The 18,223-nt window shown below is 39.4% G+C and overlaps 1 protein-coding gene across 1 annotated transcript in view; it reads right to left on the bottom strand.

Moving 5' to 3' along the window:
* LOC122555930 (spermatogenesis-associated protein 16-like) overlaps positions 1-18,223 on the bottom strand; it is a 122,197-nt gene that overhangs the window by 82,446 nt on the left and 21,528 nt on the right. Inside the window, exons 2-4 of the mRNA XM_043702210.2 lie at positions 11,218-11,363; positions 7,673-7,762; positions 3,113-3,197 (exon numbers count right to left, since the gene is read on the bottom strand). Of these exons, the coding sequence (XP_043558145.1) occupies positions 3,113-3,197; positions 7,673-7,762; positions 11,218-11,363 (321 nt within the window). The remainder of the gene's footprint in view (positions 1-3,112; positions 3,198-7,672; positions 7,763-11,217; positions 11,364-18,223) is intronic.

The raw sequence follows: 18,223 nt of genomic DNA, 5'->3' as shown, positions 1-18,223 counted from the left end.
TTTTCTCTCCTTTATGTTCAAGGTGTTCGTTTGTCTTCTTTTTGTCAATGTGGGTATTGTGATTTGTCTACTGGTCTACTGTAATGCATTGATGAAAATGTGTTGCTGGAAAAGCGTAGCAGGTCAGGCAGCATCCAGGGAACAGGAGAATCGACGTTTCGGGCATAAGCCCTTCTTCTTCCTGAAGAATTGTCCATGTGTCCAATAATGTGAAGCAAAAACAGCACTTCATGATATATACAGTGAATACTTAATCAGGGTAAGAGTAAAGAACCAGGTGAACATAAACCTGAACTTTAGAGGGCTAGGAACTTTACATCAAGTGTCAGTACATGTGAATGAAAGAAGTAAAAAGTGCCACATGTTGATAATCTAACATGAACTCTCACATTAGCTATGATTTGAGATATTTGGGGAGCTCCAAATGATAGGCGGGTATGCAATTTAAATACTCAAAGAGGGAATCATCTGAAACTTCAACCGTGCATTCTAGCTTCAATCTCCATGTTCATGGGATTCCCAGGTTTTCCGCATCTTGCCAGGATCCATAGGCACGATGACAATTGGCATTAACAAACCAGGTTGTCAGTCCCAACTCCTCAAATGCAATACAGCCAAACACCCTACCCCTACCCACTAGGCAACCACAGAAGATGCAGGATTTTCTCTTTTACCTCCTGCTTCATCATTGTCCAGATGAAGTAGCAAATGACTTAACCCCCATCAATCTAGTCTACTCTACTCACTGCTTAAATGTGGTCTCCTTCAAATTGACAAGACCAAATGCAGGTTAGATGACTGCTTTACAGAACATCTTCACTCTGTCGATAAGAATGAACCTGAATTCCAGTTGCTTGCCACTTCAATATGCCATCTTGCTCTCATGCTAACTTCTTTATCTTAGACTTGTTGCAGTGCTCCAACAAAGCCCAATGCAAGAGAGTGAAACAGCATCTCAATTGCTGTTTAAGCACTTTAGAGGCTTCACAACTCAACACTGAGTTCAACTATGTTATTATGAACATTGTCCTCCATATTCATTAACAGAGATTTACAGAGAATTTGATGCGAACACACTTTTAAACACGCAAGAGATTTATATGCTGAAACTATAACTACAACTTCCTTTTTGTTCCATATGATTATATTCCTGTGGCTTTAGCAAAGCTAGAAGCAGGCAGCTTGTTCATTTGTTCTGATAACTAAAATGCTTATGACTAATACCTTCTCAATTCTGGTGAAAGTGAGGGCCCACCAATGACTGCCCCATATAAAATCAACAATGTTGATATTTTGTTTCATTTAAAGTGTAGTTATCTAATTCTGTCATTAAGACTTGGAGACCATACCTCTTCATCTCCAAACACCATTCACTCTAGCAGTCTGTTAATTTCTGGAGTTTTATTTTCTGCAGTGGTCAGACAGAGTACAACTGAAGGGAGTGCAGCATGCAGCTTCCGTGATTTTTTTCTGTGATTTCTTTTTATGCAAACCAAGTTATGAAAGAAAGAAATTAATTGTGATGAAAGGTTGGATGTTATGTGGCATTAATATGTGGTTACAGTGTCGGCAGTGGCTGCTCAGATTGGAATGCGAGATGTCCTCAGAGAAAGAGATGAGGAGAACAATAATTTGTATTGGTCTATGGAGTGCTGTGTAGGAAAAAGCTTGTAAAGTCAGAGCAAGGGAGTTGGTACTTGTCATGTCACTCACCTCCCCTGCCCTGATGAGGTTATTGAATGAATCTCTTTTATCAGTGTATTTGTGAGCAAAAACACTTCCACTGCTCACCTCTTCAGCCAGATCCACACACACACACCTACTTCTGTTTGAAGACTAGTGTCTCTTCCTCCCATCTGTTGGGAGGAGTTTCTCTTTTCACGTCCATTTAGGAATCAGTAGTTCTCCAAGAATGCCTCAGAAAACATGGAGGTGGCCTTTACACACTGCAGGCACTGTTGCATCCTCGCAATTGAGTATAAATCCCATTCTGATAAGGTCCCTTTACGTAGTGAGACAAAACTGGACTTAAACAATTAAGCGGCCACACCTAGTTACTCCAATTGGTCATAAAACTTGGAAGTGGGATATTAGTGTACAGCTAAGTTAAAACACTACTCCACTAACTTTCAGGATCTTATTCTGTTGGCGTCCTTCTCCAATCTGAGCAAATCTATCAGTTAAAATCCTACCCTCGGAATCAAAATTTTGATTCTTCAGATCTGAAGTCCAACACAACCATCAATGCCTGAAGGATGTACTCTTACCTGATTTGTAATGAATTTTTAAACTTGTCTGCACCTGTGTATTGACTATAGTGTACTCATACTCCTATTCTTGAGAACACATAAACAAGGAGGACTTTCCTGTCGGCTTTGAGACCCCAATTATGGCCCACACAGACTGGAAGAAAAATTAAGGCAGCTATGTTTTCTGAAGTGGTCTCCCAATTGGCTCTCTCTGCATTCTCCAACCTGGTAAGGATGGTGGATAGGTTCCCAACTGAATGGGTTGAGTAGAAAAGAAAATCACCAGGATCAATAGCTCTAGAGCCTTGGCTGTCCATTGCAATGTATGGCTGAGGCAGGTAGGGGACTTCTAGGGCACATCAACAATAAGATGCCCTTGGAGGCGTAAATTCAAACAATAAATTCAAGGGATTCAAGCAGGCAGGCTCCTCAGACCTCACGGAATCCATCCAGCAGCAGCATTTGGGCCCTAGTTCACCCGTTGCTATTTTGGCTCCCTCTTTAGGGAGTGACACCACTAGCTCCAATAGCCTCCCCTACAAGTGGGAAGCAGTTCCACTGGTGGCTAAATGCTGGTGAGCCAGAAAAATTGTTTATTATTTTAAGGATTTGTTATTTTGTTGCCTGTCTGCATTCTGGTTCACATCTGGGAAATTTCTCTAATTGTGGAAATCCCAACTATTTTGCCAGCCCCCCCCCCCCCCCCCCCCATCACATTTAGATGGCAATAGTTCAAGGCTTAAATAAAAATACACCATGTCATTTTGCAATACTGCAGTTGATAAATGTATTTTGCAATAATTTATCAATTTTGTATTCTAATACCAATTCAGGTCATTTTTCTTTCACTTAACAAACCTCACCTGCCAGTAAAGCTTGACGTGTTTACTAATGTTTTGCTCCTTTGCTCCATGCAGCCAATAAATGTAGTCAGCAATCATAGCGCTTCTAATGATAAAACAGAATACACAAATAAAATAATACCACTGATGTTTTTGTGGTTTTGAAGAGGGTTTGACCTTCACTTGCAACATACACATTTAGATTAAATTCACAGCAGCCCGAAGTTTCATATTTCTCTGTAAATTAGGCAAATATAAGCAGTTGTAAACACACTGCAAAGTAGTATAATTTAAAACAATCAAGATAATGGTAGCCAATAAAATTACATTATTATTGGGTTGCCTGTCAAGCAGGGTTGCTACACATTTTATGCCAAAAATGAATGTGTTGAGAGCCATTGTGATCATTTAAGATCCAGTTAAAATCTATGTTTCAGCTATTTTGCAGGACTTTTGGAAGTACCATGTGGAAGATCTGGAATCTGATAAGCAACACTACAAGATACATATTCTGAGACTGAAATGTGGCCCAAGAGATATGGTGCCATAGGTGTGGAGGTGGAAATAGGATGAACAATAGCACTTTGTGTTGGTGGAGTGGGGTGTGGAATAAATCTGTTTTCTTTTGCACATTTTTAAAATGTGAAATTGGAAGGGACATTCCAACTCCTTTTGGCTCCATATTCAGGTCAGTAAATTTCAAAACATTTCAGTGCTACACCAATCGGAAGTCTGGTTTTACTCAGCACAGTTACGCCATCATTTTTTTCTTACGGCAAACTAATCTTGCATTGGAAACATCAAACAGGTACAAAGCTCCTTAGTTTTTACATATCATAATGGCCTAATGTTTGTTTCAGATCTATCTCAATGCCAATTCTTTGCTTCACTAATATGTGAATATGCATTGATAGATGGAAAGGTGCATGAACTGGTTGTGTAGACAGCACACAAGAAAAGGGTACTACATAGTGAAATTTATAGGCTTAAGTATTGAAAGTGGTGGGGTATGAACCAACAAGACAACAGAATTTCGTATTCTGTTCTCTAACCTTTGTAGCATCTTATTCTGGCACAAACATGCATGTTTCTAATCATAAAGTTTAACTTATGGTTTTTTTAGCTTATTATTGTCAAGCACCAAATATCACCATTAACTTACAACACCAGTTATTTCCTTATTTATTAACCCAAATAGTCTATCACAGTGTATTTCCAGTACAAGATAGAAATGACAATCCATTGGAGGACATGGGTTACTGTGGAAAGTGGATTTATTGATGGTCATAACCATCCTCAATTAGAGGGGACAGTGCAGCACATTGATTTGACTAAACTGTAGTGCTGGGACAGAAGGGGCTAATGTTGTTACATGTGGTCGTAACAAAGAAGTGTGTGGGAATGTGTGGAAGCACAATAGTGATGAGCTTGACATTAAATGCCAGGAAAAGAAAGTCATATTGAGGTTTGGGAGAGAGGGACCTGATTACCAGGGACCTGATGGTTACAGATGACTTGTACATAGAAGATGCCTAACAGACAAACGCAACGAGAACATGCCACAACCTAACTCACTAGCTACTCTACCTTACATAAAAAAACATCTCGGAACTGACAGCCAGACTTCTCTGACCACTTGAATTCATGACAGTCCATTAACTGACAGCCAGACTTGGACAACAGCTCACCAGGACAAAAGACCCTATACCCATCATGTGTAAGATTAATGTAATTTACAGGATTCCATGCAAAGACAGCACAAAACACTATATAGGGCAAACAGGCAGACAACTAGTAATCTGCTTCCACGAACACCATCTAGCCACTAAATGCCACGACCAGCTGTCCCTAGATGACACAGATGACAAGAACCCCAAATTTGATTTGGACAACACAACAACCATCAGACAAGCTAAACATAGGAGAGCCAGAGAATTTCTAGAAGCATGGTACTCAGCCACAGACTCCATCAACAAGCACACTGACCTAGACTCAATATACTGGTCACTAGAGTGAACAACTGGAACCGGCAACTGGAAGCAGCAGAAATGGAACCAAATAAGTTTCAGAAGACACAATACAGCAGCGCTTCATAGGAAGCTCCAAAGCAACTGAAGATGTCACCTAGACAGGAGACAAAACACCTGCATATCAATTTCCCAGCTCAGTGAACACACCCGCAACCATGACAACCCACACCAGAGCTACAAATCTTTACACAAATCTTGTACATAGAAAGCTTGTGACTCACAGTACAGGTTGAAGTCATCTGTAAGCTCAATATCTTGGATAGGAAATGCACACAGTGTCCAACTGTGGGATACAAACCTTGGTCAGAGGCAATCTTAGCCATGTCTTTGGTCATTACAAATTGATCATTGCCATCATAAGCAGAAGTAATCACAGGTGATTAACTTAAAAGTGAAACTTGCAGGCCCTATTCACAAAGACAATCTACGATCTCAAAGGCTACACAAAGGCACGAAGCTGATTTCCTCCTACCTTTAACTGTAAGTCTATTCCAATATATTCTTATATGCAATGTTGCCTTTTTGAGTGATATGGAGTGTGAGGGTGGGGAAACAAAAATCTCAATAATCATGTAGCACTACAATTTCCTACTGTATTTGCATGACATGTCTTGTACTGCATTCATCAGAACGAGATCCTTATGCCCAAGATCCACTGGGCATGAAGATATTCCGTTGCCTCCTTTTCAGAGTTCTTCATATTCCAATGGAGGAGTGTGCTAAATCATTATTTGTGATGCCAACGCTGACTGCTCGCAATATTAAGGACCAAATCGGTTTTTGATATTCACTATACAGGGTCATTGGAACTATGACCAATGGATACTGATGGGTCAGTGGCTGAGGTGCTATGAAAGTGCAGAGAAACAAGTGCACCAGCAAACCTATGACCAGCAGCAATCCAAAAAGCCTACAAAATAAATAAATCACATCTGAAGATCCCCTCAAGATGGACAGGTAGTACATTTTCCAAAGTCTATCAATTTTGATGCTATTTTTCTAGATAACTAAGGTGCAGTCTCACCACTAATTGTGGATGTCCTAGAACAAAAGGAACTAAATTATTTTAGGATATCTAGTTGGCACAGACGAGATGGACCGAAGAGTCTGTTTCCATGCTGTATATCTCTATGACTCTATAACTGCTGGAGCAAGACCTGTAACTATTCTATCCAGTTGGCTGTCAAGGTGATTGCTAGACTAAATATTTTTGCAGCTGGCTGCTTTCATGGATCCCTTGGGGATCCATACAGGATCTCACAAGCCTCAACCCAGAAGTGCATCAAGGCTGTTAGCATTTGAGACATATCAATGGCTTCATCTCATTTTCTTGTGATGACGTCAGTGCTGCAGCTTTAACTGTAGGCATTGCCAACATAGCTGCTTCCCCCAAGTTAATTGACATGTCACATTGAGAGTGCCATACCATAATATGGCCAACTTCATCAACAGTAAAGAGGATCACTCCATCTATGTACAAGTCATCTAGAATCATTAGTACCATATACGAGGAGTAAGTGCCAAAAGTATCCTTGGAGTTGCCACAAGGCTCATATCATTGAGAACTCCGATGTTCCTGCCCCATTTCAAGACTGGATGCTTTACAAAGATGGTTCCTGGGAGACAAGGAGCCTAACCTCTGCAACCATAGGTGATGACTCCATTGCAGGTCATTCTTCAACCAGGGCCATAAGAGAAGGCGATAGCCCTGCTGAAGATGAAGTTCTGATGCTTGGATCGCAGAAGGCAGGACTGGGGGTGGAGTGGCCTTGCAGTACAGTCCAGATAGAGCGTCCTGCATAAACCTAGCATGTCGTAGTCTGCATAACAAGTGCAGGCAATTGAAGAATATGATGGACACTGAAGAGATGGGAGAGTAGAAACAATCATCTAAGGATGAAGATGAGGTCATTGAGAAGGAGGAACATTACTTTCAACATTATACAGTGCTGCAGCTTCAAGCGCAACAAGCGCTAGATATGTATTGGAAGCAGTGTTGTTGATTGAATGAGAGGATCACATGTAATTTATTGTTTTCACATTGTTAATGTTAACTCTTTTTGGTAAACATGAACCATTCTTTGAATTATAATTATCTTAGGGACACTAACTAGTTCTTGAAGTGCACAATTTTCCATTTGACTTAATATTTAAAAATTAAATTCCCCAAACTAGTTATTCTCATAAAACATATGAATCATAAAAACAGCTATTCATAGCAACATAATTTATTGACAGATGATCTCATCAAAGAGTTTAAAATGATAAAGTAATGCAATAGTATAGATAAACAATTTCCTTTGGAGTGGAAACAAAACAATTGCTCATTGGCTGTAATCACATTAATCATGAAAATGTTTACCTTGCATGCATCTCAGTTACAAACATCTTAAAGCATAAATGTTTTATTACTAAAAACTTTTTTGTCAAGTTTAAGCTTGTTACTTTATGTTGTTTTTGTTCCGTGTTAAAAAATACCTTAAAATTAAAACTTACTTCAAACCTTTACTCCAATAGATTCACTGTTTCATATTTGTGGAAGTTCCCCTACCTTGCAGCTTCAGTATATCGTTCCAAACAACGGAAGACTGTGGCTTGACGAAGATGATTACGGAAGTTAATTGGATTCAATAGTATGCTCCTTAGGAATTATAAAACAAATGAAGAATCAGGCAGTTACAAAACTGACTATTGACCTCTGTATGGTTTTTACTGTGTGTGTTTTGGCAAGATGATTGATCAAATATTTAAATTGTAAGTGTGTTGAAAAATTCCAAATACAGATACATCCAGGTTTGTTCCTGTCAGTTTTCCGACACACCAAAGAAGGGTTCACACAATCAACTCACAGAGATGCAGTGATTTCATTCCTTAAATTTGATGTAGAAAACCTTAGTAGTAGTGTTTTCAATGCATTTGTTTTTTTCTGAGAGAATTACTTGCTACTTAAAGAGCTTAAATATAGTGGTGAATAACATGTTGAAAGAGCTGCATGCATTCCTGTTTGCTTCACCAGAGTTTCTGTATCACATTACTAAAGGTTATTTGTTTGTTTGGAGGGATATGGGTAGGTGGGACTAGTTTAATTTGGGATTATGGTCAGCATGGGCTTGTTGGACCGAAGGGTCTGTTTCTGAGCTGTGTGATTCTATGACTCAGCAGCATTCAGCTTAATGACGTTATGGAATTATATGTATTATATTAATTTTATAGAACCAAACACAGCTCCAGCTAGGAAGACACCTTTAAGTTTATTTAGGTGTCTGACTCCAACAATACAAGGCAATTCTATTTCCTCAAAGGAGTGAGTTATAGAATTTTATCAAGAACATCACTAATCCAAAGCAAATAAAGTTGGCCCTAGGCATTTTGTGGCATTAATATCAGGTCAATCAGACCAATGAAAATCTACATTATGCAGTATGCACTCAAAACATATTTGGTGATCTGAGTAAGTCAAATAATAGAATTATAAGATGTACAGCACGGAAGTAGACCCTTCAGTCCAACTTGTCCATACCGACCAGATATCCCAATCCAATCTAGTCCCACCTGCCAGCACCTGGCCCTCACTGTTATTCATACATCAATTATGCTAATACTGAAGAGGTTGGAGTTTTAAAACATAAAACTTAGGGAGAGTGCTCACATAGGCAAATTGCATAAGGAACAATTAAGCAGAGAAAATCATATTCATAAGGATCTTTTTTTAATTTATTAATTTAAATTGACATAAAACTATTAATGCTCACAATCTGCATCATTCAATTTTCCTCATAGTCTACTCCACTGATGCTTTAAATCCAAATGGTCTGCTACCTTTGTTTCCAATACAGAATGGATACTATCACCATAAACAGGAGTCAACAACACTGTAAAGTTGGGAGTGCATTCTGTCCCATTGCTTTATTTTTAAAAGCACCAAAGTATCTTTTATTGTTGAGTTGGCATGTAATGAATTGATTATAAATTCAGTATGGTTATTTATTCATTTAGTTACTTGGAATAATACGAAAATGTAAATACAAATATTTTGAGTATTGCTGAAAAAAGACATCTTCTCTTGCCCTCATTAGGATAATTTGCAAGAATCATCAAGTGGAAAATAACTCCATTGGTATGCTAGAGGAGAGTGATAATAATTGCAAGTAGACTGTGATTGGTGGAGGCATTGCCAGGGAAAATTAAACAGTTAATAATAACTGAAAATTACGACTGATTTGTTTACATTTTATAACAGGAAGGTTGACAGTGATTGGTCAAAGCATTGTTCTGGAAAATGAACCATAAAATGGCTTTCACCTGTTTTGTTAATGTTTTGTCCATCATACAAATGAGTAATGTGATATGTGAATTTCAGTGCTGGAATGATGATTAGTCCATACTGAAAACCGGCAGATCACATTCATCAGCACACCCTGCTTATTTGCAAAACGCAAATATTGATCATACCCAATCAGCCAGTACTTGCAAAACTCAGAAAACAGTGTCCAACATTGGGTGTGATTTTGCAACTGGACAATATTTACTAAACAATCCTGTGAGTGCAAAGAATTATGCTGGCAACCAATTTGGGAATGTCAGTCTGGCTCACGGTATACTTCCATTAAATGGAAGGCCCTGTTCTTTGCAGGAAAAAGAAAACGTAAATCACAAAATAGTAGACAGTCACTCTCAATCAATGTCAACTAGGCTGGTTCAAAATATAAACAAAATTTGACAGTTAACTGTCAGTTATCATTAATTTGCACATTCTCCATTACAAATCCTCTGTCAAAACAATGTTCACTTGTTAATCAATCAGCAATCTCCTCTCATATAGTATAAATGTTGTTTTCCTTTCGCTTTGCTATTTCTTGCGAATTGCCCTGATAAGCACAAGTCTAAAAGCTTTGACTCAATGTATCGTTTTTCTCAATACTCAGATTTTGGATGACCAAACAACAATAAATACTATTAATATAAATACCACAGCTGAAAAAGCAATTTTGGTGATGACCTCCAACCATAAATAAGGATCTTTTTTAAACAGAAAGATTACCAGTGACTTAATGCCTTGATTTTTTCAGAACTAATGAAATAAAAATAGAAAACATTACAAATACACAAGAGCTGGTTCCCAACCTCCATAAAAAGGGATAATCACAAGTCCATGCTGTTGGTGGGAGAACCTCCTCACCAGCAGTCAAAACAAATTCATTAATAATTTCTGACCATGAATTTTGAACCATTCACTTTTATGAGTTTATGGCATTACATTTCAAATTGTGATTCACTACCACTGAACAAAGTTCTCTACTGGAAGCATGGATTCATAAAAATACTATAGGTGGCTCTACATATGAAATATCACCTGCTGTGCATTTCCAGAATTCAGATTTCTACTTACAATTCTTTATTTGCCTTTTATCATTGCTGGATTAAATATTAAGTTCATAAGAAATAGGAACAGTAGTAGGCTATTCAGCCCTTTGAACCTGCTCCACCAAAAGGATCATGGCCAATCTGACATTCTTCACGTCCACTTTCCTGCATTTCCTCACTAATTCTCCAACCGATCAAAAATCCGTGTATCTCAGCCTTAAGTATCCACAAAGTTCCAAAGATGCACAAATCTCTGAAAGAACAAATTCCTCCGCATTTCAGTCTTTAGTTGGTGCCTCTTTATCCCATGACCATGCCCTCTGATCCTAGACTCTCCCATGACAGGAAACATCTCCTTGGCATTTACCCTGTCAAGAACCTGAAGAATTTTATATGCATCAATGAGATCACTTCTCATTCTTCTAAACTCCAATGAACAGAGACCCAACCAGTTTAGCCTTTGCTCATAAGACAATCATTTCATAGTGGGGATCATTCTAGTAATCATTCTCTGAACATCCAATGAAATAATATCTTTTCTCAAATAAAGGGTACCAACACTGCTCAAAGTATTTGAGATATTCTGGAGCAGGACTCACACATTTTGGTTATTATGACAAATGGTCGATTTCGATAGAAAACTACAATAATTTAAAGGTGCTCAGGGTAAATGGTCCAGCAATTCTTTCAGGGATGTAATTATATCATTCAATAACAATCAATAGGCTTTACCTGTGAGCATGATTAAGAGCTAGGTCTGGTCTTCTCATGCGCAGATAGCAGGTTACAAGTTTAGTTTCGATAAAACTGGCAATACTTGAAATCTTTTCATAAGATGCATAAAATGGATTTCCTAGAACTGCTCCTTTACTACAAAGCTATGCAAAGCAAAATAATAGAGTTTATATTAGCAACTGCAACATAGAACTATAATTATTAATAATTACTCCAACTCTATAAGACAATTTAATCTTTTCCATTCAAATTCACAGACTGTACAATATGAATCAAAACAAATTACAAAGCCATACTTAGATGGCTCATTGCACTAGTCAAATGTTGGTATTCTGCCCAGTTCTGGTGAAAGAGACTGAACAACAAGATAAGCTCGTTTATGAACAAATGAATAGGAGCATAAACAGGCCATGGCCCCCTGAGTTTTCTCTGCTTGTCAATAAGACCATTGTTGATCTGATTACAGGGTGTTCTTACTTAAAATTGAGGTTGTGTTCTTGAAAATCATGATATTAAGTGAAAAGACTGTAAGTGAAATGTCAGTTTCCCATGGAATCAGTGCCAAAGCCAGAGATTGATTCCTTAGTGCAACTTTTGTCTGTTAAAAACAATGTAAAAATGAAATATGATACCATAATACATGGGCAACATTGTGCATTCTTAGCTGAAGTAACTTACAACACAAATCATTAAATATAACAGATGCACCATGTGAACTCAAATTAACTAATACTCATCAGTCTTTCTCAAGCAAATCCTCTGTCTTGGAGATGATTTGCTCCCACTCTGGCTGATGGCTTCTGAGTTAGCTGAAAAGTTCAATGTACAAACTGCAGACTCTGACATGTGTGAGCAGATGTTACTTGGAAGATCAATGGCTGCCTGTGTTTGTGTCATCCCAATGAACCTTCGCTCATTTTAGTTGGTCATCATGAGTTGCTGGAGATGTTTAGCGTATTCAGAAATGCTTCAGGTCATCCCAAAGTTAATTCAGTGGAGGTGGCTTTGAGTGATTTAGAGCCTTGCTGCAATATATATTGGCCATGAGGAACACCTTTCCTCTTATTGGATTTTAAGGATCTTTTGAGGACACTGCTGGTTTTGAGTTGAAGGCAGCATGTAACAGCAAAGTCTTAGTAGATTTAATGTAAAATCAAGATAACAAAGAGTCTTGAAAGATGTATCCAAGGGCTGTAGGACAGTTCTGTTTTTCTATTCCTGATAGATCTCCTTCTAAGAGTTAAACATCTTAACTGGTTCTTCTGTTCACTCCGGCACAGCACTCTATTCAGACCGTTTTCTGTCTCAAGTACCCCATCCATGAATTGAAAAATTCTTGCTTGTTGTCTTTGTCAAACTTTGAATGTGTGCAATTTCAGCATATACCACCTCTTCAGCTTGTTAATTCTTGATGCATTAAGTCCTTGTTAGGCAATTACTCTTCGTGGGATGCAGGTAATTTCACCATGTCAGCCTTAATAAATTGGCAACCCCCTATCTTGAAACAGTAGCCACTACTACTAGATTCACCCATAAGAGGAATTGTTCCTTCCATGTGCAACTTGTCAAGATCCCTCAGGATCTATCATAATCAAGTCAACTTTTACTTTCCTAAACCCCAATGGATACAAGCCTAACAGGTAAAACCTTTCCTCAAAAGACAGCCTGCTATTTCCACAAATTAATCTAATAAATCTTCTCTCAACCATTTCAAATGTGTTTACATTCTTTCTTAAAAATTAAACCAATAATGTACACAGTAGCTCAAACGTGGCTTCACCAATATCATGTATAACTGAAGTATAACCTCCCTACTTTTGTATTCATTTCCCCTCACCATCAGTGCTAATAGTCCATTGGCTTACCTAACTTCTTGCTGTACCTGCATACTTACCTTCATGCACTAATACACTCAAACCCATCTCCACTGAGACAGCATCTTTATAATTTAGGTAGCATCTTTAATGTGTTAAAATCTCCAAAAGGTGCTTCACTGTGTAAAATTATCAATCAAAATTTGACACCAAGCCACATGAAGAGATGTTTGCATCGATGAACAAAAACCTTTGTGAAATGGTTAAGTATTAAGGAAAGGGGGATAGAATGCAAATGCAACGGTTTGGTGGGAGGGCATTCTGGAGTTTAGGGCTAAGGCACCTGAATCTAAAATAGTGAAGAAAATTGGGGATATATAAGGTCTGGAATTAAAAGAGTGCAGCCATCTCATTAGACTCTAGAGCTTTAGGAGGTAACAGAGAGACTTGGTGTGCTAAGGCTACAGTGAGGTTTAAATGTATGAGAATTTTAAAATCAAACTGTTACTAGACTGTGAAGAGGAGAGGTGAACAGAACATGGTGAGAGTTAGGCCATGGACATTAGAGTTTTGGATAAGTCCAAGATTTTGGGCAAGCTCAAGCATGATGGGTTGCTGGTTTGCAGCACTGCAATAAATATATTTCGAGTAAAGGTTATAAAGGATTCAGCAGCAGATTAACTGAGGTGGGATTGTAAATGTGTGATAATGGAATTGAAGCAAGCAACCTTGACAATTTAGAGGATAGGTAAAAACAATGACTGCAGATGCTGGAAACCAGATTCTGGATTAGTGGTGCTGGAAGAGCACAGCAGTTCAGGCAGCATCCGAGGAGCAGTAAAATCGCTGTTTCGGGCAAAAGCCCTTCATCAGGTATAAAGGCAGAGAGCCTAAAGCGTGAAGAGATAAGCTAGAGGAGGGTGAGGGTGGGGAGAAAGTAGCATAGAGTACAATAGGTGAGTGGGGGAGGGGATGAAGGTGATAGGTTGGGGGCGGGGGGAAGGTGGAGTGGATAGGTGGAAAAGAGGATAGGCAGGTAGGACAAGTAATGGGGACAGTGCTGAGCTGGAATTTGGAACTAGGGTGAGGTGGGGGAAGGGGAAATGAGGAAACTGTTGAAGTCCACATTGATGCCCTGGGGTTGAAGTGTTCCGAGGCGGAAGATGAGGCGTTCTTCCTCCAGGCGTCTGGTGGTGAGGGAGCGGCAGTGAAGGAGGCCCAGGACCTCCATGTCCTTGGCAGAGTGGGAGGGGGAGTTGAAATGTTGGGCCACAGGGCGGTGTGGCTGATTGGTGCGGGTGTCCAGGAGATGTTCCCTAAAGCGCTCTGCTAGGAGGCGTTCAGTCTCCCCAATGTAGAGGAGACCGCATCGGGAGTAACGGATACAATAAATGATATTAGTGGATGTGCAGGTAAAACTTTGACGGATGTGGAAGGCTCCTTTAGGGCCTTGGATGGAGGTGAGGGAGCAGGTGTGGGCGCAGGTTTTGCAGTTCCTGCAGTGGCAGGGGAAGGTGCCAGGATGGGAGGGTGGGTTGTAGGGGGGCATGGACCTGACCAGGTAGTCACGGAGGAACAGTCTTTGGGGAAGGCGGGAAGATGTGGGGAGGGAAATATATCCTTGGTGGTGGGGTCTTTTTGGAGTGGCGGAAATGCCGGTGGATGATTTGATTTATGCAAAGGTCGGTAGGGTGGAAGGTGAGCACCAGGGGCGTTCTGTCCTTGTTACGGTTGGAGGGGTGGGGTCTGAGGGCAGAGGTGCAGGATGTGGACGAGATGCATTGGAGAGCATCTTCAACCACATGGGAAGGGAAATTGCGGTCTCTAAAGAAGGAGGCCACCTGGTGTGTTCTGTGGTGGAACTGGTCCTCCTGGGAGCAGATACGGCGGCGGCGGAGGAATTGGGGATACAGGATGGCATTTTTGCAAGAGGTAGGGTGGGAAGAGGAGTAATCCAGGTAGCTGTGGGAGTCGGTGCATTTTGGGAAAGCAAATCTTAGCAGGACTTATACACTTAATGGTAACCATTTTAGTTGGTCATCATGAGTTGCTGGAGATGTTTCCAGAGTATGGATGCAAGAATTACATGAACTGGCTTTAATGTCACCAGTACAGTGAAAAGTTTACAAGTTACCACTTTCAGTGCCATCGGTACACATTTTTAAGTACAAATTCTAAGAAAAATAAAGAAATAGGAGTTCAGAATAACAGTGCTACGCTTCATCTTGAGGCTGGGAGTATGCATCTGCATCAAGGTTAGGAGTCCACATTTCACCCCAGACATTGCAGATACCATCCAAGGACAGGAGGAGAAAAGAAAAAAGAGAGAGAGAAAAACTGAAAAGAAACGGATGAGCTCTGGCTCAAGAGTCCTACGCTGCCAACATCTTGGAGACCTTTTTTTGATAGTGGGGATTCAGTAATGGTAACACCATTGAATATCATGGGGCAATGGTTAGATTGTCTGTTATTGGTGATGGTCATTGCCTGCCATCTGTGTGGTGCGAATACTACTTGCCAACTTTCAGACCAGGCCTGGATATTGTCCAGGTATTATTGCATTTTAACATAGACTGCTTCAGTATCCAAGGAGTCGTAAATGGCGCTGACCACTGTGCAATCATCGGCATAAATCCCCATTTTTGACCTTCTAATGGAGGGAAGATCATTGATGATGCAGCTGAAGATGGTTGGGCCGAGGACACTGCCCTAACGAACTCCTACAGGGACGTCGTGGAGCTGAATGACTGACATCCAACAACCTTTATGCCAGGTATGTTTCCAACCAGGGAAGAGTTTGCCCCAATTCCCATTGATTTCAGTTTTACTAGGGCTTCTTGATGTCACACTTGGTCGAATGCGGGCCTTGATGTCAAGGGCTGTCACTCTCACCTCAACTTGAGAATTCAACTTTTTTGTCCAATTTTCAACAAAGGCTGTAATGAGGTCAGGAGCTGAGTGGTTCTGGCAGAACCCAAACTGGACAACTGTTGCTAAGCAGTGCGGCTTGATAGCACTGTTGATGACACCTTCCATCACTTTATAGATGATCAAATAGACTGATAGGGCAGTAATTGGTTAGACTGGATTTGTCCTGCTTTTTGTATACAGGACATACCTAAACAATTCTTGGATAGATGCCAAAGTTGGAGTTGTACTTGAACAACTTGGTTAGGGTTGCGTCAAGTTCAGGAGCACAGATCTTCAGTACTATTGCTGGAATGTTGTTTGCAGAATCCAGTGCTTACAACCATTTCTTGTTATCATGTGAAGTTATTTGAACTGGCTGAAGACCGGTATCTGTGATGCTGGTGACCAGTGGAGGAGGCTGAGATGGAACGTCCACTGCTGGTTGAAGATTGTTGCGAATGCTTCAGCCTTATCTTTTGCACTGATGTCCTTTCATTATTGTGGATGGGGATATTTGTGGAAACTCCTCCTCCAGCATTTTGTTTAATTGTCATTTTCTCATTCACAACTGTAGAGCTTAGGAAGAGCAAATATGTTGAATAATTAAACCGGAGAGAAAAAGAAGTAACATCTGAGTAAAACTTTAGAGCAGATGGACAGGTTAAACTATGTGGTCCAAGTAAGTACTATTTATGCAGATATGAGAATTATATGGGAAAAAAAAGAATAAATTAAAGGCACAACATTGGAGGGTACGACAGAGTAGCATGATTGAGGCATGCAATACAGTAAGAACTATATACACCAGGCAAGATAGGAAAAAATTGCCGAGGGAGAAGGATGGCTTTTGTGATTAAGGACAAAATCGCTTCAATGATAAATGAGCATATTAGAAAAGTTAAGCAGACTGCAAGTTATAGGCAAAGTGAAGAAATTGAACCGGACTTTCAACTGCAGTAAGAGTTGTGAATAGGCCTTTTGGTGGCAACTGTAAAAAGTGCTATAAATGTAAGAATTTAATATGTATACAGTAAAGGCAGAGTTTGTATTTAAATAGGGACATTTAATTTTCAAAAAGGTGATGATAAGCAGACTAGAATGATAGAAAGATAGTGAATTTCTAACATGCATTCGGGATAGTTGTCTGCAGAAACATGCCCAGGAACCAAAAAGAGGGCATGCTGTATTGGATTTAATGATGTGTAATCAGCTAGATTTAGGTAACAGCACAATAGCACATGAACATTTAACTAATAATAAATAATCACAAAGTGATTCTGTTCAACATAATGTTCTGAAGGGAAAATGCAAAATAGCTTCTATGATTCTAAGATTTGGGTAAAGTTGAATTAAATGGAATGAGACAGAAACTGTCCAAGGTCACTTGGGCAAATCAGTTAATGCAGAATGACAGTGTCTGTTAACATTGAAGACTGAACAGAGTAAACACAGGTTCTTCAAAATAATACCAGAATTTATATTGTAAATTATTTGGACAGGTTGCATACAGTTGGCTTAGAATTCCTTGAGTTTGGAAGATTGAAGTGTCATTAACTTGATGCATTTAAGATAATTAAGATGATAAATAGGTTTTTTTATATTAGATTTAGCTGCAAGGAAATTACTTCCTTTTGTGGAGAACCCAAAGCAAAATAGAACTTGTTGGGTCAATTGAAATTTTCAAGACAAAGCATACTTGTCGAGAAAAGTATGGATTTAGAACAAGGGCAGTTAAGTAAATGGAGCTGAGGGACACAGAGAATGGCAGCATAAGCTTGCATGGATGAATAGTTTACTCTTGCTCCTGCGTTTTCCAAGCAGTTAATCTTTAATTTTGTAAAATATGTTTAGAAACTTGTGTTTTCTTAACATTTAAAGATAAATGTCTAACATTGAAAACTATTGTAAGATTTCAAAAGAAATCTTTGAACAGTTGACTTTGATGTGTCACGAGTTGTTCTCAAACTGACATCCAAGATTTGAGTTATACTGACACTTTTGAAGCTGCTTCATACTTATACAATTGTGGCATTATCAATTCAGCTGGTTTACTCTGTGAATGAGAGCTCTAAGACATTTGTTTGAGCATTCATCAGATGGAATCAAATATTTTATCCATGCTGAATGGGCAACTATTTATAAGGAGCCATAGTCCCAAAAGGGCCATAGGCATCACTTTCCATTAGAAAGAAACAATTAGTTTTATATAGCTTGAGGATAACTACACCACAAGCATGGGGTAAGATGACGAGTCTGGTGTCCAGTTGGTGCAGGGATTT

Source organism: Chiloscyllium plagiosum, unplaced genomic scaffold (assembly GCF_037043375.1).
Source record: "Chiloscyllium plagiosum isolate Xiang-an unplaced genomic scaffold, Cpla_swu_hap1 HiC_scaffold_13, whole genome shotgun sequence".
Lineage (NCBI taxonomy): Eukaryota > Metazoa > Chordata > Chondrichthyes > Orectolobiformes > Hemiscylliidae > Chiloscyllium > Chiloscyllium plagiosum.
The sequence above is the reverse complement of the archived record's forward strand: the minus strand, read 5'-3'. Positions and strand labels throughout refer to the sequence as shown.